Source organism: Columba livia, chromosome 3, assembly GCF_036013475.1.
Source record: "Columba livia isolate bColLiv1 breed racing homer chromosome 3, bColLiv1.pat.W.v2, whole genome shotgun sequence".
Classification (NCBI taxonomy): Eukaryota; Metazoa; Chordata; class Aves; order Columbiformes; family Columbidae; genus Columba; species Columba livia.
Genome location: NC_088604.1, coordinates 81033342 through 81060777, shown reverse-complemented (window position 1 = coordinate 81060777; position 27436 = coordinate 81033342). Strand labels below are relative to the sequence as shown.

The 27436-nt window shown below is 36.5% G+C and overlaps 1 protein-coding gene and 1 long non-coding RNA gene across 5 annotated transcripts in view; both read right to left on the bottom strand.

The window, feature by feature from the left end:
* FMN2 (formin 2) overlaps positions 1-27436 on the bottom strand; it is a 182188-nt gene that overhangs the window by 100270 nt on the left and 54482 nt on the right. For all 4 annotated transcript variants that reach the window (XR_010471507.1, XM_065057829.1, XM_065057828.1 and 1 more), the window contains exons 4-7: positions 26449-26596; positions 20561-20622; positions 3441-5113; positions 2250-2394 (exon numbers count right to left, since the gene is read on the bottom strand). Coding sequence is in view for 3 of the 4 variants with exons in the window: in XM_065057829.1 (XP_064913901.1) it covers positions 2250-2394; positions 3441-5113; positions 20561-20622; positions 26449-26596 (2028 nt within the window). In the remaining variant the exon portion in view is untranslated. The remainder of the gene's footprint in view (positions 1-2249; positions 2395-3440; positions 5114-20560; positions 20623-26448; positions 26597-27436) is intronic.
* On the bottom strand, positions 8186-20554 carry LOC135579089 (uncharacterized). The gene is made up of 2 exons (XR_010471508.1): positions 9556-20554; positions 8186-8318 (listed from the first exon to the last, which is right to left on the bottom strand). It is a non-coding gene; the product is annotated as an uncharacterized LOC135579089 (long non-coding RNA).

Genomic DNA, 27436 nt, shown 5'->3' with positions numbered 1-27436 from the left:
AAGCCACAGAGCGAGCTTTGTGGGTCCTGGTTCTGTTCTGTACAATGCTCCTCCACAGCTCAACAGGTGACAGAACACATCTGCTTTACATAACACATCCCTGTAAAAGTAACTACAGAAACACCATTTGTAAGATCTTTACAACACCCGTAACTATCGTAGAAGCCATGTAAGTCGGTAAACCACTTAAATAGCGCTTGGTGCTTCCTATAAAAACATACTTGCGGAATTACAGCCATGCTTTCCCCAGATAACTGCTTCATCTGCTAAACATGGATGGACTTCATTATCCAAGTGTTTACTGTGGTATAAATGAAGAGAATTTAAAAAATGAAGGCCTGCATTCCAAACTGCTGAGAAGGCGTGTGTAGAATGTATTTGTGTTCTACTTAGTTGTCTCATGTTGATACTGTGAAAATCCCAAACTGGATTTGCACACATGAACATTTAACTTTGACATCTGCAGTAAACCATAGCTCCAATTATAGTTCTAATGAAAGCCTGCAGTTACCTGTTTGGTTGATCTTTTCCCTTCAGATACTACAGTTCAACAGATCAGACTTCTCCATTAGACAACTTCTCGCTCTTTTAGAGGGCAGTACATTTGTTTGACCATCAGAGTAAGAGAACACAGGAATGTTTGTTCTAGATGACAGCACCTACTTAAATTGCGTTAAACTTCTGTGTGGAAATTTCTGTCACAAACAATTTTTTTTTTTTTCAAATAAGTTAAAAACTATCAGTCATTTTCATTTAGTTTTAGTTACATTTTGTTTATTTATTGAGAACATATCTAAATTTTTAATACTTAGTATTAAAAACCTCATCTAATGTTTATTCATACACTGTCTGTCATTAACTGCTGTTATGTTATGGAATTAAACAAACAGTTTTCATTTCTACTCTGTTCAGAGATTGGCATCACCAAACCTCATGAAATTTGAATGGACCAACAGTTCATAGGCAAAGCATAAAGAATTTTTTTTTTTTTTTTTAAAAAAAAAACTTAAAGAGCTATCATATTAATTTAGTTAAGAATAACCATTAAAGGGGGCTTTTTCCAGAAGGGGGGGAAGAAATGCAAAGGTCTTGCACTTTGGAGATTTATTGCAGGACGGCGAGGTGGCAGCAGCACAGTTACCTTTCCTCATATCCCAGTGAGTACAGCCTGATGCAGCACACAGGTACATGAAGAACACCCACACAACTGTGGCTGAACTATTCTTCCGCCCAAACAAAGGTTTTATCCAACACCTTGGGATAACCATCCTAACTCCACTACCAATTCTGTTGCCTGCAAGAGGTTCCCGGCTTTGTAAAGAGTGCCTGTATGTTTATACTGCTAACCAAAGTGTGCCTTTGGGGACAAGACCTCCAGAACTTGGAAAAGTGGAGAGGTCGTATTCAAACATAAGATCTACTGCATGGAGATTTTGAAAAGTCTTACTGTATATCCAACATGGAAAAAAAAAATGTATAGAATTAACCTGTATATTAAAAGGTTGTGGAAAAACAGCCTAGTTTTCAATTGAGTACAGGAATGTGAAGATGAGATAAAACTAGAACTTCAACTGCTGTTTAGGATTCTAAGAAGTTTAATTGCAAACTAATTATCATACCATCACAACTCAATTTTCACAGAGATACCAAGGACATTACAGCTCTCTAGTCATGTAAATATTCAGATTCAGTTCTCTTATCCCAGGGTTCTACATTTAAAATACACTTCCTACTTTTATTTTATTGTACACAATTCCAAGAAACCCATTTGATTGATTTTCTCAATGGTGTTTGTCATTTATTGTATGTGTAAACTTCATATTAATTTTATACATGAACACATCTCAGAACTTTTATGATTGCTATGACACTAGGACTTAGATTCTTAAACATAATTTTTCTCTGAAGTCCTGGTAATTCATATGCATCTCATTATTTAATTTATAAAATTAACAATAATTATTTATATGCTGCTTATTGAACAAAAGCATCATATATGCACCCAATTATTTCAGCTTTATTTTTGTTAATTTTTAGGTGGATAAAGCAAAGTGTTTTTTAAGAAAATACACACTTGAAAAGTAATTTATAAAAAACCCCAAATCTTTACTTTTTAACACACAGAGTGTGTATATATATGTATATGGTAACAATTTCACACAAGGCAAAATTCATTCCAGCTGCATGCAAAAATATGTCTTTATGCAAAAACCAGCCTAGAAAAGATCTGAAATTAAATGAGTACTCACTTGTTTAGTCTTTGTTTTTGTAATGGTGTCCGAAATGGGTTTCTTCCTCTCTTTTACAGCTGTTTTAGAAAACAGTTCTTCAAACTCATGATAATCTATGGAAGGCTCTTCAATTTTTTCCCACACAAGTGAAGCACTAGAATCTCTAAAGTTAAGCAAAAGACCTATGTAGGGCAACGTCAGACTAAATAAGATCATAAACGGAGGAACGATGAAAATAAAATATCAGCAATTTAAAAGTTGTTGCCTAACTTCTACTAGCAGCATTTTAACATGACATACTGTTGATTCTCCCCTATACTTTGACTGCTTCTTTGTTCACACACACTAATGGTGATTCACCCACTTTACTTACATAGGAATAAAAATAGACTGCATATAGGCTATAAAACATACAGACATGGACACAAAGAAGTAGAAATAGACAGTTGTCTGCAGACCACCTGTGTGACAGTGGCAAGAACTTGAAAAGAAAGAAGAAATTAATCATTAAATAGCAGCAGAAGGGTTTTAAAAATCAGTACTCAGGGACATAAAGATTAATACACTTGTTTTCATGATCAAGAGTGATATTTTACAAACAAACAAAAAGCACAGACAACTGGAAACAAGTGTATCAAAGACATACCAAAGCAAGGGCTACCAGAATAGTTTTATGCTGCCATGTAAATAAATTCCAGTTTGAATCTGCCTTCTGAGTACACAAAGTGATGAAAAAAAATAAAAATAAAAAAAGACTGCTAGGTCACTGGAAAAAAGAAAAGAGGTGAATAAAATGCATTCAGCATACATTCATCTAGAGGGAAGACACTATCAAAACTTGCAAGATGCTCCAGACAGAGACAAATGCTGTCTTGAAAGTTGAGGGGAAGTACAAATACAACATTTTAAAAACCATCTCACAGAACACTTAGTGGCACACAGTCACCCCTGATCTCTTATCAAAAGGTGGTATGTAACCCCAAAGGACAGCTGAAAACACTACCCTCGAAGAGCTTTCACGTGCAAATAATGTTACTTGGAGTTTGTGCACATTAAGTTAAAAAAACAAAAACAAAAACAAAAAAAAAAAACAACAACAAAAAAAACCACACCACCAAGCAGTAAATAAGGATTTTGCTTGTAACAAATGACACTACCAGGACAGCCATAAAGTGCACATACCACTCTCTTCACAACTCTACAACTCACCTTTTACCATGGAGCTGAATTCTTGTCCAATAAAGAGGCTTCATTGGCCGAGAAGGCTCTATCACGTGTTTCCTGCTCCCTTTCTCCTGATTCATCCCCATTGCAAATAAACCAGATGGTAATGGAGGAGGAATAAACCCACAGCCCAGTGGGACTGCTGGGTAGGAGCTACCCTGAGCTGGCACTGGAAGGGGTGGTGTTCCTCCAGGCAAAGGTGGAGGGGCTGGAGGTGGCATCCCCAGCCCAGGCAAAGGAGGGGGTGGTGGAGGGACACCAGCACCAGGCAAAGGTGGTGGAGGAGGTGGAGGGGGGACACCTGCACCGGGCAGAGGTGGTGGAGGAGGTGGAGGGGGGACACCTGCACCGGGCAGAGGTGGTGGAGGAGGTGGAGGGGGGACACCTGCACCGGGCAGAGGTGGTGGAGGAGGTGGAGGGGGGACACCTGCACCGGGCAGAGGTGGTGGAGGAGGTGGAGGGGGGACACCTGCACCGGGCAGAGGTGGTGGAGGAGGTGGAGGGGGGACACCTGCACCGGGCAGAGGTGGTGGAGGAGGTGGAGGGGGGACACCTGCACCGGGCAGAGGTGGTGGAGGAGGTGGAGGGGGGACACCTGCACCGGGCAGAGGTGGTGGAGGAGGTGGAGGGGGGACACCTGCACCAGGCAGTGGTGGGGGAGGAGGAGGGGGTGGCATGCCCCCTCCAGGCAGAGGTGGGGGAGGTGGTGGCAGACCTGCTCCAGGCAGAGGTGGTGCTGGGGGTGGCGATGGCATTCCCGGGCCAGGCAGAGGAGGAGGTGGGGGAGGGACAACAACCCCAGGTAAAGGTGGTGGTGGTGGCGGAGGTGGGATGCCCCAACCAAGAAGAGGAGGTGGGACTCCTGCTCCAGGCAAAGGTGGTGGTAGAGGTGGTGGTGGAACTCCAGCACATGGTAGAGGAGGGGCTGGAGGCAGCATCGACATCTCCCCACTTGGGAAAGGTGGAGGAGGAGGGGGAGGGGGTGGTGCCATGCCTGGGCCAGAGCAGTCCAGATGTGGCACTGCTGAGCCAGCAGAAGGAGGGAGTCCTGAGCCGGGCAGGGGCAGCGGTGCAGGTACTCCTGTCATGGACATGGAAGTGGCAAGGGAAGGGCCATGTTCTCCAGATGGGGGAGCAGCAAGTGCAAGGGCCAAATTAACTTTGGGTTCTGGAAGAGGTGACTGCAGCATACTCTGCACTGATTGGCTTGCATCCACCGGCACCGAGATTAGCTTCGGCGACAGAATTAAAGAGATTTCAGAACAAAACGTGGGCTGTAGTTCTAGGGCTGGCAATTTCTGAGTCGGGTCTACAGCTTTACCCCCTTCTAAGTGTGGTGGTGGGGGCGACTGTGGCAGTGCATTGGCTGAAGGCATCGTGTGTGTTAGATAATCCTCCGTTGGTGATGTTTGTACAGATCTTGCTTGTGATGCAGTCCTGGGTACAGTCTCTTCTCTGCTTGTTTGAAGAGTCACACTGCTAAGTTCCTTGCAGACTGTGTGTGTATGCTCATTTCCCTGCTCCCTCCCAGCAGTCTGTACCTCTGCAGCAGGGAACTGTTTCTCTAGTTCCGCAATTTTTGTCCTCAGATCCTCAATAGTTTGCTCAAGTTGTTGGATGACACTGGCACGCTCCTCGGATTTCACTTCAATATCATCCTTTGAAAGAAAACAAATAAGGAATAAGCACTAAACAGATAACATTCATCGCTATATATATAAAAAAAAGAATTAGTCAAGAATATTGGTATTCCAGATGTTCAGAAATAAGCCTGTTATGACAAGCCTTTAAAAACAGGTATAATTTTGCCTGGCTGCATCTTACATGGAAGAAGGTAGCTTAGGAAAATTACTTGCTTCAGTATGAAACTATCTTCATTAGTATTAGTGTGAGTATATTTGCAAAACCAAAAATCAGCAGCAACCCATCCCTCTCCCCCCACACACCCTGACCAAGAACCACTAAGCAAACGTACTGCAAGCATTTGTGTACACATGGGCATACAGACGTGGCGGTGGGAAGGGCACTGCCTGACTTTAATTCTGTTAACTGAAAATATGTTAAGTGTCTCTTCTAATGGATGCACTGTACATGACAAACTCAACACACTACTGACCATTGGGTTTCAACATACACCATAATGATACAATACAGATCAGGAATGCAGAACATAACAAATGTGTACTTTTGAAAACCAGCCAATCTCAGAACAGAGTAATTACACTTTTCTCCAGCCAGCATGCTTGGGAAGGAAAAGAAGCAAGACAAAACTAAGGGAGAACTTTCCGCCCACCCAATATGTGCAACCCCTCTGCTAAGCAACAGCCTGTGAGGGAATAAGGTTAGAAAAGCTTTCTGTCTGGAATGGTTATTCTGTATTTGACAGCTTCACGATTTTTGTATCTTTTTCTGAAGCATCTGAACCTGCCTGCTGTAGACTAAGTAGAGGAACCATTAGCCTTAAATGGCATGGTAATTCCTACATTTTTAAACAAAGACCAGTCACAAACTGTACTAAAGTTAACGGGTATGTGATTTTATCAAAAAGTACTAAAAGAAGTAACCTAGTGCATGTATAGCCATCTGCGCACATTCAGGAAAGCTGAACAAGAGATAGAATAGACGTGACTTCACGACACAAAATCTTTTAATACAGAACACAGTAATTTCTAGTTGTATGCGTTTACTTTTTAGTACTTTTTTTTTTCTTTAAATTCAGAATATTTGTCAGCACTTCAAGAATTTAGTTAAATTAAATTTGTGATGCAACAGGTTTCCTGAGCAGTTACAAGCAACACTTATGTAGTGCCTTTTAGTTCCCTTTTCTAAAATCATAAGCTCCATGGATGAGACTGTAGACTTACTTCATAGAAAATTTTTCAAATATTCAGATTTTACAGGTTTTGTAAAGAAGCTTGCAAATAAACATACAATACCTGATATACTAATTGTTTTGATTTGTTTCAAGAAGACAATGTTTTTCATCTCATCCTTAAACACATGAAATGTTTAAAAGTCACTTTTCTGTCTGGAAAATAAAATTCTAACTTCAAGCTGGGGACTATTAATAAAATATATGTCAATTAACACTTAAATCGTTTCTGCACAGAGTTGGTTTTCAAACATAAAGTTTGAATCTCATGTGTATCTTAGATTTTCCCAGCTGTCCTAAAGCAATCCCAAAAGTAAAATGGAAACTGCTGTATTTAAATCTAATATTGTTTGATTTTGAAGCACCTTTATCAAAACGTACAATCCTCTACATTGTTTGAACTTTCTGTAATGGCAGTTTGAACAGCAAGTTATGGATTACAAATAGGACTCCATACCAAACAATATCAAAAACGCTTTTCAATGAATAGTGAAGGAATGAACACAGAAGAGATACTAACAGTATTAGAACAAGTAAAAAAGGTCAAAAAGTAATTCCTATTACAGACTACTTAACTTCAACTAAATTCCTTCAACTCAATTTCCTTTAGTAAATCAATACTTTCTAACAGCAACAGTTTTGTTCAAGAACTTTATTATAAAGGAGAAAGAGAATATTATATTACCCCTTCATTTCACCTGCTCTTATCCCCCTACCAGTCACCTGCAAATAGAATAATAAGGCCTATCAGTTCTTCAAAAGGCAACATTATCAAAAGAAATGTGTTCCTAGGATTATTATGTCCATGCACCAGTTTTCAGTTTGAGAACAAATTCATTTGCCCTAGACTGTAACTCTCCTAAGCTCCCACTTCATACTGTAAGAACACTCCACTGAGGGTTTTATGACAGATACAGCTTCCCAATTCTGTCAGAACTGAAAAATTCATTCTTGCCACAAACAAACTGAAGCCCACGGGATTAGAAACAATATTAAACAGTTCTGAAGAGATTTGCCTTAATGATGGCTGATCTCAGAACAGTTCACTGTTTTAAAAACTCATCTACTCAGGAGATTGGATACAACTTTTCACAAGAAAGAGCTAATCCTTGAATCCTGAAATTCTGTCTCAACTACAGGAAAAACCTAGAATTAACTGGTTTACAAGGTAATTTTTTATAGTTCAATAAAAATGGGCAAACAAGTGAGATGATTAAGCAATTCAGACAAGAAACAAAAAAATGTAGTGATGAATTAAAGTGACTTTTCATCACTTTGCCTGAAGAAACATTTCTTCTGCTGTCCTTGAGAGATGGCATTTCAAACAATCCGGTGATCTGCTACTGTGTTGTTCCTTCAGATTTACCAATATAGCCCAGTTTTTACTGAAACAGCATATTGTGAACAAACAAGACTTTGTTGTGAATGTAGAAATATTTATCTGAAGGAAATTACATACTTAAGATTTATTTGGTTTAAAAACCAAATGAATGAAAACCAAAACAAAGCCTCAGTATTTAAATGCTTCAGCAATTATTTCAGACAGAGATATTTTTGATTTTTACTTTTAAGATGCTCTCAGACTAGTTTGATTAGATTTGTGTTTCCTCTAGCAAGAATTTTAAAGTCTTTCTCTAGATCAGAAAGGGCTGTATTAAGCAAACAATATACCACGGCAAGTTTCCACTACCCTCAAGAAGGAAGGAAATTTGAAATATATCTAAGCCCAATTAGAAATGAAAATTAGACAGTTTTCTTGGAAGAATAAGTAAGGAAGACTTAATTTTTCACACATGTAAAAGACGATCTAAAGCTGTTGATAAGAACCAGAAGACCCAGGTAAAAAAAATACACATAATGAAAAGAAGGTTCATTTTTAATCTGAAGGATAATTCCACAGCAGAAACCTACAGGGTTTAAAAGAGATATGAGGGAACTCTGTCTTGCCTAGAGTTCTTACCCAGGACTCGGGTACTGTGGAAGTCTTCTTTCTGTAAAGAAAGAAAGAAAGAAAGGTGGAAGCTTAAGCCTTGCTTTATCCAGGTGACTTGAGCCTGAAAGATTTGAGCAGGCAAAAAAAGTTCCAGAAGTATCTGGCTACAGAATGGTGCCAGGGTTTCTCAAACAGGTTTTACATGTTCCACGTGCAATGAGTTCGATGATTAATCTGGGGTTGCTGGACTGACTGGGTCTGTGTTGCACTGATAGGTTTGTGTGTGTACAGTATCCAGCTGATATGTGAGTACTGGCTTTACTGTATAAAGGTTGTACACTTGCATCTGCACATATGCCAAAATCCCATACATTACATCCAATTCATTCCAGTCTTGTCATGTTTTCCACATGTGCGTATCAGATGCCTAGCATAAAGCTGATCTATATAGATAGAACATGCCCAGGATCTTCAAACATGTAAAAGCTCAGATTGCAGCTACCTTCTCCACTGAATCTGACATCCTGGTTTCTCAGATGAGTGACTGAAACCTACCAACCCTGCTATAACTAAATTTTCAGGTAAAAAACCACTCATATCTGTGAAATTTAGCTCTTGTCTATATGTATATATATATATACACACACATATATATGCATTATATAAATACCATTATATACATATATGGTCTCATTTTCCACATATATATTATATAGTTAACTATATCTATCTTTACTTGCATTCACTTATATACTTTATGAACTGCGATAACGTGTCTTTATTTTTCTGAAAATAAACATAATGGCAGTTCTTAATGGTAATTTTGAAATAACTGAAAAGTAAAGACACATTACTGTTTAGTTTTAGAAGCTAACATCTTGGCTTGTACTAGTATAAGAAGCTGCATCAGCAGTTTGATAATTTTCAGCAATTTGTCAATTAGCATAATGAAATTTCCTCTCTGGGTGTAATTCATATTTAGATTATAGGATTATACTACTTTTTTCTTTTTTTTTTTTTCCCCCCAAAAACGTTAACCTTTTAGTTTCTGTACATCAAAATTCATGACTCAGAGTCTATGCTGCTACCTGATTACAAGCATGCTCAGAGCACAGAAGCATACAGTTAAGCAGAACTAAGATGGCAAAATAAAGACCCCTCAGATCTTCCAGTAAGTCAACAGCTGGTGGTATTAGCAGTACCCAGTTACTTGGAAGGATGCTCTTTCCAACTGCTCTGTTAATAAATGCCTCTTTTCTATACAAGACAAAAACTTTTCGAGCACACACACGCACCAAATAGCAGAAGGTAGTGCCACAGTAAGAACTGAATTCAGAGAAGTGCAATCTCTATTAAGGTTTCTCTTTTTAAAGCTGTCTCATTTTCAAAGCTTCTTCTTGCAACTGCAGATCAACCTTAAGAAAGGAGACACAACATTTTAACAAGCATTTTTAGTGCTAGAAGGATTGTCAGATGAGAAGTACCGATGGACGCTTGTTTTGGATTCAGACAAAATAGGATCCATCTAACTCATATTTCACTTGATCCTCAAAGCCTGTTGCAGCATTCTAGTTTTCTGGTAGTAGAAGTTCAGTCGAAAGCTGGCAAACTTGCCAACAGCATCAGGGAGAACTGCTGAAGGAGTAAAATTAGTATCGGATACTAGTTTCTTCCTCAGACTATGAGATCAAATAATTTTTTGAGAAGCTTCTATTATACTGCAGGTGCATGTACGGGGACAAAGGAGACATGTTTAAGCTGTGGTCGATGTTTCTTCCTACAGCCACAGAGAAACATGATGCACAGACCCCCAGGATAGCCCTGAACAAGCAAGCCTTGGTGTAGCAATCACTGCCATGCCTGAAGTGATAAACTTTATTTGATGGACATGAGTTATTCTCCCACACAGTGACACACTGCAACAGATGGATTACACGAGCCTGCACTGTGCTGGCATTGAGACTATTTAGCTCTTCCTAAGCATAACAGCTAGAACATGTCTAATCAACCCAGAAGTTTTATCATAACCTAGCATGGGAAAAAAAGCAAACACTGAAAACAAACAAACAAAAGCCCACCACCACAACACAAAACAATCATCACACACACACATTAAAACAAAAACGACAAAACACCAAACCAAACCAAAAAATCCAAACCATAACCAAACAAACAGAAAAAAACCACCAATATGCAGAAATCTTTAATTAGTGCAATTCAAACAGTTCAAGTAAAACACAGGATCAGCAGGGAGCATAGACCTTTGAAGACAGACGCATGGATTACAAATGCCAACTTCTAAAGCTGGAAAGCAGAAGAAAAAAGTTTTGTTCAGATTCAGTTTTGTGAAGCTTCTGTTGCTGAACAGTTTGAATTCCTTACCCCTTGGCTAAGTGCATTTCAGAGGATAAGATTCCAGTTCTTTACACTTCCCATTTTAGCAAATAATAAAAACAGAAAGCCAACGTGAGATGCATCAAAGATTAAAAGTTTTCTCTCTACAAGTTTTACAACTCTTAACTGAGCTGAAATATGACCTTAAGTTATCTACAAGTTCTGCTACAATAGGAACCTCCAAAGAATTTCTGTAAACTATAGACAAGACAAGATAAAATCTCACAGAACCACTGTGCACCCTAGGAGCTACACAGCAGTAAGTATAATTACTGTAGTCTTACATAATATTACTTTTAGCCTGCACAAATAGTATTTTTCAGCCTGATTGCCCAGAAAGTTTCAGACCTGATTAACTTTAAAAGAAAACAAAAAGCCCCACAAAAAACAACAAAAAACCCAAACAAAACAAAACAAACCTAAAACAACAACCAACCAAACAAAACCAAACACACCACAATAAAAAAACCTCCTCAAGGCTTGCAGGTTCCTCTCCTAGCATAAATGAAATATCTTTAATAGAGCAGCATGAAGCAGTAAAGCAGTAAACAATCACAGAATCACAGAATGTTAGGGATTGGAAGGGACCTCAAAAAATTATCTAGTCCAATCCCCCTGCCGGAGCAGGAACACCCAGATGAAGTTACACAGGAATGTGTGCAGGCGGGTTTTGAATGTCTCCAGAGCAGAAGACTCCACAACCCCCCTGGGCAGCCTGTTCCAGTGTTCTGTCACCCTCACTGAGAAGAAGTTTCTTCTCAAATTTAAGTGGAACCTCCTGTGTTTCTGTTTGTACCCATTGCCCCTTGTCCTATCATTGGTTGTCACCAAGAAGAGCCTGGCTCAATCTTTGTGACACTCACCTTTAAAGACTTCAAAAAAGGCTTACTCTTCCATGTAACTTCAGTTAACCCAGAAACTAATTTAACTGTTCTGTCACTTACCTAGTGTAAAACCAGTATATAAATGAGAACGGGCATAGAAATAAAAGAGAGGGGAAAAAAAAAGGCAGTTCAACTTTATTAATTTTAATATAGCCTTATTTTGTCTATTTCTGCTGTCTTTTTAGGTGTTCTGCTGTTGGTCTCAAAGACTCCTACAATAGAATTAGCTGCACTTGGGTCTTTTAGCAGATGCAGAGAGAACTAAAACCCAGCCACCTATGCCCATAATCCAATAAGCAGCAGGCACCTTATAAGTCAGATTTTTTTTTTTCAGTTGCGGAAAAAAACTGTTCTGTATTTATTTTCTGCTCAATATTTAGGCTGTTTATTGAAATTACTATCACATGATGAATCACTTCCTTTCTTCTATCACCTGCATTTGTCATAAAGTATATTATCTCTGAGTCTAAACGTGTTGAGTAGTTTTCTTATGTATCCTAGCCAAGGTAACCATCCCTCTCATTTGGTTAAAATACAAAACAAAATCTGGCATACCTTGAACATTACTACATTGGCATACCAGAGAAAGGAGTTTTCTTTTTCACACGAGGCCATTTTTTGATTTTTGATCCAACTTCAGATTGACTGGCAACCTGGGAAGAAGTCACACTGTAAACTGCCACATTCTATTATTGCTGTATTCTTTATATACAGAAATTATACTAGTTTTTTTGCTAGAAATAACAATATGGATTCTATTGCCCAAAATGTGAACATTAATAATCTAAAATTGAGGGACTCAGAACACCTTTGGTTTCTTCTCCTGATGGTCCAGCACTAGAGATCAAAAAGAGGTAATGATTTTCCAGGTGAACTTTGCCACAGCTTATTAAGCAACTGTCCAGAGTATGATAATTCTACATGGTACTTGCCCTTTTTATCCAAGAGTTCAGCCAGACCACGAAATGGGAGGTTCACATGTTGCTTTTGTTTCAGGCTTCCAGCAGGGAATAAGCAGCAAGAAATATCCACAGTAAGAATAAATCTTTGTAGAAAGGGATGAATACCCTTCACTACCCTGAAATATTAGCCTCCTGCTCACGACAGAAAAAGCTTGGAGAAGTCAGAGTCTTCACAAATGTATCCATGAACATACTGAGGGTAGGGGGCTGGAGGTCAGTCAGCTTCTCTAACTCTTTGAAAGTGGGAAGGCTCTATTAAGAGTAAAGCTGTATCATCTTGTGTGAGAGAACATTAAACAATCAACTACAATGAAGTCATTAAAGACGAGCTTTACATTTTGGGAGGTTAAGTAAATACTTTTCAGTATGAAGGACATTAGAAAAAAATCATTTGTCTTCAGGAAAAGTTGAATATTGAAATTAATTAAACATTCAGGAATAGGTGGGTTAATTTTTATCAGTAGTATTTGGCTTTGAATATACCTATGAGCATATTCTCTAAAGAACAAAAAAAATAGTGATTTAAAAAATACAGAAAAGAATAAAGTGATCTTAATCGTTTAACATATACTAACTCAAAATGGAGAACCTGATTATATTTTGATCTGATTGTAAGTAGAAGTTAAACCGGTTAGTCTGTTTTTTTATCCAAAACGTAGAAATTCTCAGCTTTATTTTAAAATTCTCATTCAAGTATGGCAATATACCATGGTTGTTTTTCTTTTTTTTTTTTTTTAATTTTAATATTTATTTCATTTAGAAATATGCAATTTAAAAAAAAAAAAATTTATTACGAAAAGCATTTCTTATCTCTCTTCCACACAGAGGGTCCTATAGAAATTTTTGGGATGTAGACCACTGTAAGATAGCAGCTGATCTTCAATGCTGAGAAAAATTTTAAAAATTAATCTTTAGAACATGGCTCATTTTTGACTGGATGAGGTCTCTCAAATAGGTTAAGACAACTTGGCAAATGAGATAAGTCTGTCCTGCTAGGAATGGCACAAGAAGAAATTTTCTTTCAGTGACCTACTCTTCGGAGACACGTTTTTGTGAAAAAGGTAATTCTTCCTATCCAAGCCATATCCCACACAATAATTCATCTCTTGGGAAAGAATAGACTCTCACATTATAACCAAGGATTTTAGGTACCAACAAGCAATTCTGGCTAAAAGTAATAGGTTTCTTAGTTTCACTTTCATTTCTCCTTGTTTTCTCATCAATGACAGAAGAAAGGGAAATCTGTAAATCCTAAGTCATCTTCCAGACAGAATTTGTAAGCTCACTGTTCAGGCATTGGTATTGCCTGAACCTTAAGGCTGGTACCTAAAATGTGAAAAAAGACAGTCTGGTTGTGTCTAAGTACAAAGCGTAGTTAAAATGGAAAACACAGAATGCTCATTGTAATTACTAGATGCAAAATTTGTTTTACACTCTACCATATTCTCATAAAAGTCAGTGATATAGAAGCCATGAAGCCAAATGATCCACTTGAACTCAAACAGCAGTTTCGTGAGAATTTTAACCAATGCCTCTAAGTACACAGAGTTTAAATTAGGAGTAACTCACAGGAAATATATGTGCTTTCAGAGCACACATGTTCATCTTCTCAATCTGTTATCAAAACAACACAATGAATGTAGCAAGATCCTAAGAAAACAATCTAACACGTAAGCTAGCCTTGCTGGTGTGGAAGGGGCTGGGCAGCATGACCTCATAATGTCTATTCAGCCCTAAATTATTCTATTATTTTTATGTTATTTCAGATCTATAATTGAAGTAGCATGTCATGTATCAAAAAGGAAAAACAGAATTAAGAGCCTTTCAAATTTGAATGAGCACATAAGAAAAACTTCATCTTGACATTAACATCAAGAGCACAAATTAGAACAAAACAAATTTTAGTCTCACCATTGCCAGGAGGAATAGTGCAAAAATGTGCTATTGTCACTCTACTGAAAATTATACCAATGTATTGTTCCTTTTAAAGAAGCAAACATTGCCTTCAAGCAAAACAACGGAAGTCAATCCAAGTATTGTGAAGTGTGGATATAATACAAAATACTAACATTTATTCTGAGAAATTAACTGCTTTTATTTTTCTACCACACAGGCTTGACATATTGTACTTTTTTTATTCTGGAATCTATGATTTATATTCTACATATGTCAACTAATTGATAAAAATGATGTTAGGTACATTTTTTTTATTTTTTTTTTTTTTTAAACTCTTTCCCTCATCAGAACAAAATGGAAAAGATTCAGGATTTTATATCCAAAAGAAAACTGACCTCTTTATTTAAACAGTGGTAATTCAGCAGCAAAACTTTTAAATTACCCTTACAAAGACAGTCATCCAGAAGTCTTGTAGAACAAATTAAATATGTTCCCTTCACAGATTTTTAAAAAACTTAACAGTGACAGAACAGAACTTTCCAAACATTTAATGTTTCGGAAATTTTGCTATTGTCAGGACAAAGTTTTACTATCTTCAAGAAATGCTCCAATTTCTAAACCCCCATCAGATTAAGCATGGTAAATATGGGTCCTTTCCACAGGCTGACTTATTGATGACCAGAAAGCCACCACTTTCTGACTTTCTGACTAAAAATAAATACATTAATATCCACACTGCAGGGTGTCTTCAGGACCCCCTGAGAATAACTTAAAAGTGCCTTGCATAGTCCATTAAAAATACTTGACTGCCATCTAGTGGCAGAGTAGGCCCACTTGTTTCTGGTGTCTTTCAGGATGTAATTAAACACTTCTTGCCTCATTTCTATATTTCTGCTGGCATTCTCAACCTTGCTTCATGGCCTAAGAAATCCCAACACTATCAGAAGACTCTTTTAATCACAATGTTCAGCTACTAGTCATATAGGAAGAAGAACAGACTGGAACAGACAGTCTCTGTTTAAATTATATTGAGATCTCAAATTGGAGAACCTCACTTCATAGTTTAAGAAGCTTAATTAATTAAGCTGCTACAGCTGCAGAACATGAAAAAAAAATAAATCTCTGTGCTTATTAGGCTTTGTAAAAACAAACCAAAAAGAAACCCCAAAATTCCACCATACTTACACTGAAGAGTAAGTTCTAACATTAAGAATCAAAGACAGATTTCCATCAATAAAACTGAAAACCCCTGTGCAAGAACTCTGTTTCATGAACATGAACACAAAAGGCAGTGTATACCTGACTTGCACTTACAATGTTCTGGAATTAAGTTTGACTGGCTAGACTCCCCCTGCCTTCCCGAACAAAATGTTACGCACTGCAGCAGTTCCTGTGACCCCAGCAGTGAAGTCTTCTGCCAGGTTTCTATCATCTCATTTCACATAAACTTTCTTTCCCTTCTGTGCACTTTTGATGAAGCATAACTTATTCTCAAGGCTAACAAGAAAAAACTGTCTACCTACATATGCTTCCTGATGTTCACTCTCTTTAAGCTAAGATATGCCAATTCTAACATTATGCATTGGACCTACAGTAGAAGGCAAGATCTTGCACACCACATGTTGCAATTTGGCTTGATTTTTTGCCAGATAAGAAAGAAAAAGATTTATACCTCTAAAGTTCTTTAACTTTTTGTTTTCTGAGATTGGGGTATGTTGGTATGCAAGAAGTTTACATTGATACAGTTCTCCTAAAAACAATATATTCAATTCTATTTGTCAGGACAGAGATCATCAATTAGCTACAGCATTTACTTCCAAAAATGCAATAGGTACAGACTTCACTATCATTTGATAGATATGGAAAACTCAAAAAACGTTTGCTTCTTTCATATTCCTTGCTTTCTTCAATGAGATATCTGCATATAGTAGATCTCTGTAAATGTCATACTTTAAAAAAAAAAAAAAAAAAAAAAGGAAAAAAAACAAACCTAATTGTGTACCTTTTTTACCCTGCTGAAATCTAAGAATTCAGTAATCATACTTTTGTAGGAAAAGAAATGTCTTAGCAGAAATGTTCATTGCCTTCCAAACCCTTCTCTTCCTCCTTACAAAAAGTAACCTGGCCAGTAGGAAAGGGACAGGAGAGGAGTGGTGCATGTTCCCAGGATCACTGGGTCCTTTTGAATGAATATCCCAAGAAAAATCACGTAAAATGATGCAGTGTAAAAAGAGCCACAATATGGTTTGGGAACTCATAAAGGAAGATTTTGCAGCTTTCCTCCCGTTTCTGTTGAACACAATTTTAACCAGTCTACATTTTGCCTCTACCCTGATGAAAGTCTAGAGTGAAGAAAAAAGGTCTCTGGTGAAAGGCTGAGAGAGAGGACCAGCAAAGTGTGGTATTCAGGAATACTCCAAAGAGACACTCCTAATGTTTTCAAAGCGGAAAGTATATTCAACATGGCAAAACATGTCCTGTAATTTAAGTTTTTTAGGGCTGGAATTGTTTCCCTATGATATTGTTGGAAAGTGCAGTCACAGATCATACAGCATAAATCTGTCTTCAGTGACTGAAATCTGCCAAAGTTTTGTCTAGTTCTTACTACCAGTTGAAGTACATGCTGTTCCAAGAAGGCATATAATTTTGGTTGAGGTATTGTTTGCTGGTTTAAATGGGGTGAACCAAACCAAAGTGAACAATGGAGCCGGAAACATTACAGGCAAAATAATTTTTTAATGGCAAGCTCTTCTGTTGTAAACATAGTTTAAATATTCAGTGTAAACTATCTTATAACCAAATGGCTACAAATAGGAACAGCCTGGCAAAACCTGAGACAGGATTACTGGGACCAGTCATCACCAATGCCATGAGGAAGAATTCATTACATCTGAACGCTGACATTTAAATAAACATAATGAGGGCTTTCTTTTTAAATTTGTGTGATACTCAGAATAGGAACTCATGACAAGTGATCAAAAAAAGAAGAAAATTTAAATATCTAGAAAGTAAGGCATATAAGAGAACAAGGAATTTAGGTAACTTCCGAACAACATTAGTTTTCTGGTTCTGTGATGCCCCACTACTAACCGAAGCCTAGTTTTCATGTACTTATTTTACACATATAAGATAATATTTTTAATTATTATTTTTTATCCACTAAGACTCTGTTTTTACCTACCAGGTAGGCAAAATCAAGAAAGCCTGAAAACTGAGTTAAAATGTAGGGAAAAAATTGCAGGGGTACTACAAAAGATAAGGGGTGCAAAACAGAAAGGAAACTGGTTCTTGAGCAGAAGTAGAGCTGTCAGATCTAAACATTGGGTTTGAGGCTGGAATTTCTAAATTAGGACATGCAATTTGTCTCTTCTTCCTTCACTAACAGAGTGAGGCCTAACAAAGCTTTCTCTGTTCATATCAGGAAGACTAAGCAGCCATTGCTGCTCCTCTTTGGCATTTCAAAACCGTGACTTGAAATGGCTGCCAATTTTTCTTATTTTTCTTCTGCTTATCGACCCCTGAACTAAAAGCAAGTACACCTCCAGGCCCTCATTTTTAAATTGTTGTTTTTTAGGAATTCACTATTTTGGACTTGAAAGAGAAATCTGAAAACCTTCAAGAAATTACGCTGCAAAACATGAAAGTTATGTCTAACATTGTAAAGGTAAGGAAACAGAGAGGACATATAAAAAAGCCCCTTCCAGTGGCAAGGAAGTGTAGAATCCAGGCTCTGTGTGTGTTACTTATGCTTTTAATTGAAGATTATTCTAAATCTTGTAGTTAACTGTTTATCATGAGATAAATTACCAATATTGTGTTACATTTGCATGTGTTCCTATGTCAATATGAACCACCTCAATTTATTTTAGTAGCATGTGGAAAAGGACTTTTCCCAGTGAAGGAAGAAGGAAGAAGGCTTAAGTTAGACTTAAGTTGATCAGTTCTACACTAAAGCTTTCTTCTTTTGTCACGTATCAAAAGAAAAGAGAAAAATCACCTACTTGACTACATTCAACCAATATTCAGTTTCTTCAGAAAGAAAAACTGTGCACGTGCTAGACAAAGAATAATAGAGGCCAGATCTCCATCACAAAAATTTCATAGTATTTCATCATTTTAAAAAAGTCCAAGTAACACCAACAATGATTTGATCATAAATGATTTATCTGCAAACATGGTGAAAAAAGTTACTGTGATTGTTCTACTTTCCAGATGTTTTTAACAGATATAGATATCGATAGATAGGTAGAATACACTCAGCTGTTTGAGACTGTACAGAAATAGTTTGAACACAGAAAAACACATTTTATCCACATACAGTTCCTCAAATTAAATAACTTCCACTCTTATTTTCAAAATAAACCAGAATGATGATGACATAATATGGCAAAAACTTGAAATTATTTTCTGTAAGTGAGGTGATCATGCCTTCAAAACAAGTATTTCTGCTTTTCATTGATGAGTAATAATATAGAATGGAAGAAGTTCACCTTACTGTCATAGGAGATGAACAGTGAGCAAAAGGGATGGGGATCCCTAACAACATTAGCAAATGCAATTAAGTAATTAGACAACACAGTAAGCTAGTTTAAAAAAATAACAACAACAAATAAAAAAAATAAAAATGCACAACCACCAAAAAACCAACCAAAACACAACAACAAAAACAAAACCATCAAACCAAACAACTTGAAGCAAACGTTATTTGTTCAAGCAAGCAGTGTTCTAGTGGTGCTGCTTAAACTTCATTCTCATAGCAAAAGAATCAGTTTCTTTTAGGTAAAGTACATAAGCATTCATGAACCTATTTCCACTAACTACATTTCCAATAAAAAGTCTTTTTATATAGGCTGTTTCTTGTAATGACTCAAAATCCTAGAGACGGATTAAATATTCTCCTTACATGCAATATTTTTCTGGAAGTATGGGAAATAGTTCTGTTTCACAAGAAACACTAGAAAGCAATGTTACTAAAAACTGGGTGACTGAAACAAAAAATAGCATGGGACAAATATATTTTCAACTTAAAATATTGTGATGAAGAATAATTTGATGATATGGTTTAAATTAATGTGCTCTAGTTTTTAAGTGTTCTTAATTGTAGAGGTAGAAGAATCCAGGCAACTGACTAGAACTCCTTTAATGTTGTTCGGCAAGATAAAAGCCATATACCTACTCTCCCCACCCACACTCATAAAATACTTGATTGAACCAGGACTGAATTTGCAGGTCTATGATCAGCAACACACGTTTCTCTAGGCTTTTCTCGTTTTCTCACTCAAAACCAAATCACTGGTCATTTTCACAAATGCTACTCAAGGCAGTGATGCTTGAACCATCCAATCATTAACAAACAAGCAAACAAAAAAACCTGAAACCCAAAGATAACCCACAAAAAATAAACCCCACCAACATTTAAGAAAATTAGAACTTCACCTTCCTTGCCATGACTTCCAGAATAATTAAATACTCTCATTCACTGGTAAGTCTGGCACTTTAGAACTTTCATAGAAAATAAGCCTTCTGAGGACACAAAATTTGAAATGCCTCAACTCCAGGAAACTGCACCACATTTAAAGAAGAATAAAACACGAATGATGACACGTTAAAAAAATATATATATATATATATAAAAAAAAATCAGGCTGTTTCTATGTCCAACCAAGACTAAGTCTCCACTGTAGCAGTACTACATTATCTCCTTTCGAAGTCCAGCATGGCACCCTAAATCTATTCATCTTTTACCTATAGGCTTCAGTGGAGAAATATAAAAAAAAAAATCTCTGCCACTGTTATTCACATGAACCTTTGAAGATCAGGTAATATAGCCAGATCTTTTACTGCTATTCCTTAGTAACACCATCAGACCTCCAGAACCAAGTGTTAATTTAGTTATGAGTGAAGCAAACAATAACATTTTACAAGAATCACCTTAGGCAAGCAGGAACCTTGAATCTCTGTATGTACATACACTATGGAGCACATAAGAGGTTTGAAATAAAAATTCAGAATCAAAACCACATTCTTTATTTTGTTTGTATTCAGAACATTCAGTACACAAAACTATTGCAAAAGTGTCTGAAATTATGAAAATGCAAAAGTGTCTGAAAACTTTATCAGTCTTTTTTACAAAATTACAGACAAAACACTTGTTAGAATCTTACCTGTACCCGCTGAATGTCATCTATGCACTGTTTCTCTGTTTCAAGGACAGTAGATTTCGATTCTGAATTTGAAAAGAAGACACAAATTTTTAAAGTTCTGTGTAAAAATCCATTCATCTTTCACAATACACATGAAGAATTTCATGCCAAGTGGGCAGAGTTAGAAAGAAAACCACATTAACTGTCCCACTTTCCAAATTATCCATCTAAAATTAAATGAACAGGTTGTATGCATAAAGCCAGCCTGATCTCAATTTGCAATGTATGTATTATGACTCAAGATTAAATGCTAGCATCTTAAATGTGTAGCATATATAACTTGAAAAAGTCCATTTTGATTGTCAAAATTTCTGATTCATGGAAACAATCACTAATGGCTCTATAATATACATTCCACAGAAGATCAAGGAAAAGTTCTCATGCTTGTTCTTCCCTCCCATTTTCATTAAGAAGTATTGCTGTCCTTAAGGTTTGCAGATGGAGTCTGTTCACAAAAGGACCCATGAGCAGACTGATGACTGTTTTCTTCTTCATATCCTGCTCTGGCCCTACCATCAAACTTTGAGACCTGCACAATAGCATAGTGATACAGATAGAAACTCACATTTTAATCATGTACTTCCACGTAATTGGCATCACTACTGAAAATACATTTTGAGAAATCTCAATTTCACCCTAGCTTTTTTTTTTCACTGTCTATAGCACCTCAGCCTTACAAAGGGATAGTTTGGGACTGTACACTTATTGTGTAAATGTACAGTCAAAGATTCCCAGAACTGGCAACATTCAAGCTGAGAATACAAAACTAATTCTTCACCTTTTTACTGAATTCCACATCCTCTCTTATGGGCTTAAAATGAGTATTAATTTGACTTTATGCATTTAGCCCACTTTACTTATTTACATTGAAAAATGAAACAGCAGTACTTCATTCTAGTAGTATCTTCTTCAATTATTTGTTTTACTTTGGAATAACTATTGAGAATCCTAATAAATATCTAAGCATTCCTTTACTTAATTTCTGTCTTTAAATGAATGAAAAAAAAAAATGTCCCGAAATGATGGTTTTAAATGGAACTACAGATCGCCAGCTATCACTGTGAAAAAGCAAATATCAGTGGGAATAAGAGGCTTTATCTGTGCATTTTACATGGAAAGTGGGAATCAAAACCTATTCACTCCCCAACGAGATTTCCTTTCTTATTTCAAAACCTGGATAACAATTATTCTTTCTACAAATACTAGCCTTTGAGATCTGTGTTTTGATACACACATTTCAATTCCTATCAAACTGAAGTACAAAAGAAATTACATGAAAACCTTGATTATGCTAATATTTATTTTAGTGAAAGACATGTACTGTAGATTACTGCATTGTTTCTACAGTGCTGTATGTTGATTGCCTTTTGGATAAGAGAAATAACATACATTTGTGCTGGAAATGACACAAGCATATAACAACCCAATACATGTTCAGGATCCTCAAGTCTTTTGGTAAGCTACTGCAGAGAATAACAGAGTTATTTTTAGTTTATTTATGAAAGAGAGTCTTGCAGTTAAAGCACAGAGTTTGAATTAAAAGCTCTGGTTTCCGTTCTGACCATTCTACAGATTTCTTCTCTGACCTTAAAGAACCTCTCTGTGCCTCACTTTCCTTGCCTGATAGGAGATTACTAAAAAAAAAAAGAAAAAAAACCCTCAGCAGCTGCACAGCACATAGATCTCTAACCAGCTTAGTAGCTACTGCTAATGATGCCTCTTTAACTGGTCATAGCCTAATTTTGTACACAGAACAAGAATAGAAATTTTTTTCTTATACCTGCTCAGAGAACATGTACATTCCACATTATGCTTATACTTTTTAGGGATACCAGTATATATACATATATATATATATCTGTTGACCATTTGCATGAAGAGTGAAGCAGATGTCATCCAGAACTTCTGGATTTATAATTCCTAGGCATGGGGCTTCCTCACAGCTTGCTAAAAACCCCAGCTTCTGGGAGGCAAGATGTAGAAGAGGGAACTTTAATTGTCAGTGGCAGTTATGCTGCAAGGCCACCCCTTGAAAATTAACAATTCTCAAAGTTTTTTACTTTTTAATTGTCTACTAAAACAGCATTTCAGATCATAAAAAGCTGGATGAGGATGGGCTGTCACTAACAAGAAATATCTCAATCTCTCACTTCAACAAGTTTTTAGTATGGATAAATCATGCCTTGTTGCTGACTTTCAGATAAGTCCATATACTGAAGAAAATTCAGGATGCTACTAATGAATTGGACGCTCACTCCTAATTGCAACTCAAAGAACCTGAACAAAACCAGTGAATGATTACTTTCTGGTTAAAGCTACTAAGAAAGAAGGGAAGAGTACTAACATTTTTAAACTAAGCAATTGTGAGATACTTGTTTTACAAATTATCTGGAAGAGAATTTTTGGTTAACCCTACCTCGATTTACAAACGCAGGAAAACTTGGTGAGTATTTGGGCATTGGTGATCTCCCCAGGGTCTCTGCATATGATTTACGTTTCTGTGTGGTTGAGAGAAACTATAAGATGAGCTTGATCTTTGCTCACATCAGGTTTTATTCTTTGCTTATGTTCTAGTACCAACCAAGACATGTACACAGACAACTCAGAAAGTAAGGTTTCCTATTATGCAAATTGGTACAAGCTCTCTCCCTTTCTCAAAAGTTATTTTAAAAATAGGAACTTGCTTCTGTTACAATATTGTCAATATTTAACAATTGACAGAACCATCTAGCTTATTTTTACTTCAGATGGGTTTTATTCTAAAAAGGTTTATAAATATAGGCTGAGTGCTATGTGATACAAAGAGTTAATTTTAAGGTTAGTTTGCCAAAATTCACCAAATACAATCTATCTGCAGCAAACAGGGTTTTTTCTTAGTTAAGCAAAACTAAAAAAAAAAAAAAAAAAAAAAAAAAAAAAAAAGCAAAACCAAAGAACCCAAAGAAACAAAGAAACAAACAAACCACCGTTACAAAAAAAAACCACTTCCCTTTAACCCAAATGAAATATTTTTTTCCTCCTTTTTTATAAAACAGAGGAAATAAATGTCTGGACAAGCCTAGTTTTGTTGCACAGACTTAGATTTTGGAGCATAAACCCACACAGTGCTGGGACTGTTTCATTTTGCAGGAGAAGTTGTATTACCTTTGTTTTCTGCCCACATGGTTAGAACAGTCACATGGGAGACAGGATGGCAGGGCTCTAGTGCCTGCATATTTGCCTTTTCCTGTATTTTAAGTGGAATAGTGTCATCAGCAAGGCATTAAAATAACTGAATTTCAAATACCCTGTTGTGTTTAGATTCAGACACCGTGCTGGGGTGAGAGAGTGGTAGAGTCAAATACCATGAGAAGTGACAGGAACAGATTTCAGATATTCACATGGAAAACTAGTGGCACACAATTCGATCCTAATGGTAATATTGACTTATTTTGTTCAAAAGCTTTTCTGAATTCGGAACCGAAAAATGTTTTTGGCACAAGCACCTGCTGACTTGAACCCAGGTTTTTAATAAATAAACAACATAAAAAATAACAAAACAAACTGAAAAAAATACCCTAAGCAACCTGACAAAAAAAAAAAAAAAAAAAAAGACAAAATCAAACCCTGACCACTGTAATAACCTTTTCCTCACACTCAACAAATCTCCACATGACACAGAGCACACAGTAAAACTATCTAATATACACTCTATTAAACAGATGATTAACTACTTTGCTAATTTAAGAACAGGTTACCTAAGACCTTGCAGAACTTCCTCTTTTATTATTATTATATGTAATACAAAATACAGCTACTCTGCACACAGTAATTTAAACCCTTAAAAAAAGAAAAAAACCACAACACAGCTTTCCCAGTCCATCTTTCAAATGAGCATACACATAAAATAAATTAGTTACAAATCTTAGGGAAGGTGTTTATCCTTCAGGCTCCACCTGAAACATCACTCACCTACAGGTTCTTCCACATAGCAAGCATGCAAACAATCAAACAAAAAGTTAAATTATTTATCTACCTGAATTGTATTCAGAACAGACAATTTTTCCTTTTCCATCCATGCCCTACACTGCAAATCACACCAAAAAAACGCAAACTTTTTTAGAACTATTTCCGCTCTGTTTAGAAATAATCACAATACACAATTTTCCACTTCTAATTCTGTTTTCTGAGCAGTTTTGCAGTTTTTGAGAGGGCAGTGGCTGAGATAAGGAACAGACAAGTACTGTACACATTACATCTATGTAGTAGGTATAATATTAAATATAAAAACAGGATGGGACCAAACCACGTATAAAAAGAACACATTTAAAAATTATTAGTATTATCTTCTTGGTGGAAATACTCTTCCAAACTGTAAAAATAGTAAAAAACTTTGATTACATAAAATATTTTGAAATTTAATGTTCTTCAAGATTTTAGAACAACAAAACTGTTGTTAACTTGCATCAGCCTCTGCTGGGCTATAACCTCAAAATAAAATAATGAAGTATTCACCCTTTTGTTTTTCTAGTGCAGAATATGCTCATAAACATTCTGATCACATGTCTATTAGCTAAGTCTCCAAGTTGAGAAACACAACTTGTCCTCTCAGAGTACATGGCAATGAATTCTGCTACCACATATGACAGCACTTGCATTGGATACAGTATAAAATCAAGGATGATGAGTCAAAAACTGGACCAGCTCAACAATCCAGTACTGCAGCATTCGACACTCTGAGCTGCATTAGGGAGATGGATGCAGAAATGTTTCCTTCACCACTAGTAGAGTTACTTTGGTAAAAAACAATAAGCTCAATAATATAGCAGCATTGCATTTTTGTTGGCATCACTTCTTTTGTTTATGAACACTGGAATAAGTGATAGCAGTAAAAGTGAAGTGTTGCCATGATAAATGCAGTCCTTGCAAGGAATACTTTGTTCATGTTCCAGGGGAAGTGGTAAAGAAGTCCCAAAGGGAGCAAATCTGAAATGAATTCCACCCAAAGCCTGCAAGCAGTACAAACAGATCTGTTGAAATAATGACTTAATTCTTCAAATCTCAGCAATATAAATATATAAACATAATATAATATATAAATATAAAGAAGAAGTGGTAGGAAATGGAAAATTTGAGAATACCCATTGGCTCTGCACGGAGGTCATGGCCATGAATGCAGCCTAAAAGTGTTGAGAGCCACTGAATGCTACCTAATGTAAAGTTAAGTGTCCAAGAACCTGTGGTATTTGCCTATTAACACTACTAACAGAAAACAGGTTTGAAATTCTCTTCTAAATTTTTTGTCACCTGCAAGAAGTTTTATTTTGTTTTAATTCTCAGCTTAAACTAAGTTTTTAATTATGCAGAAGATTTCAGATATTTGCCTGGTAAAGTAACCTCACAAATTTTAAGATAAACTGACTTTTCTAACAAGACCTCAATTTATTTTTCAGATACACTTTTCCTACCTCTCTGTCAGCAGGGGACTGCTGAATCCAAAAGGAATACCTTACATCACTCTAATAACTTTCAGTATACCACCAGTGGGCTTCTGAAGTTTTCCGTATTTTTAAGAAGAGAAAAGTACCCATATTTCATGGCTCTGAAGATATGTAAACTGGAAAAGAACAAAGGCCACAACACCTGGTAAAAGACACTAGTCAGCAGATGCCAGGTGCACATCTTGGTTGTTAACAAAAAGCATGCATTTTTGCTAAATATTTTTTATTAGATCCATGCTAGCAAACATTTCAGATTCTAATCCAAGATCTTCAAAATCAGGTATTTCTTGGAAGATATTAAGTTATTATCTCAAAGACAACAGCTCCCCCCCATGCCATATGTATCTTGTATGTATCCAAGAACTATACCTTCTTTTGTAATTTTAAGTCTTTGTTCTTCATCTGGAGGTTTGGGTGGGGGCCACACAGATGGAATTCTCCTTGGAAAACTTCCTTCAATGTAATCTGATGAATGTGTGGGTTGGCTAACTGCAGCCCAAGTATAAAGCTGGTCTTGCTGTGATTATAAAAAAAAAAAAAAAAAAAAAAAAAAAGTTGAGAAGTTCATATAGAAAGACAGCTCAAAATTTCAAAGCCTTTGTTTCCAACACAAATAGCTCAATATTCACTTCTATAGCAAGGCAGACTTGTTTTTATGCTCCACATCTCCTGACAAAGACTTACCATAAATCTGTATTAAAGGAATGTAACGTTTCAGTTTTGGGATTATTTCAGCATAAATTAAACTGAGATTTGTATGTTTTGCAACCCTGCTTTTGTCATTCACATTTCCATATTTGTAGAAAAGCAGTGGGTTTGCTTTTAGAATGCAACTGAAAGACAAAACAAACAAACAAAAAAAAAAAACAACCCACAACAACAAATCAGCTAGAAGTATTGTCAGTCCTCTGGGCTCAAATCAGACTGTATCCTTATTGCTCAATAGCTTTGACTTTGATTCATTTATTAAAAGTAGGAGAAATTCAGACTCTCAGATGAAAAGTAGGGCAAACTTACACTTTAAGCCAACAGAAAGATTTTATCTGACCACAATTCAAGTATTCATTCTTGTGGCTCCCAATATGCATCAAAATGTACACCTTGTGATTAGATCTTTATAACAGTGTAAATGCTATACAGATCACAGCGAGTACATGAGTATTCTAGTAAGTGATCTGGAAATATGTGAATACTGTAGTACAAAACTGGAAAACAAATCAAAAGTCACAGGATGAAAATACTGTCATATTACACAGTAGTATCTTCTGGGTAAAGATCGAGTTGCCATTCCACGTGACTGAACTTCTACTTGCCTAAAAATAAGTTGTAGTAAGAGTGATAATATTCTGTTGAGAGT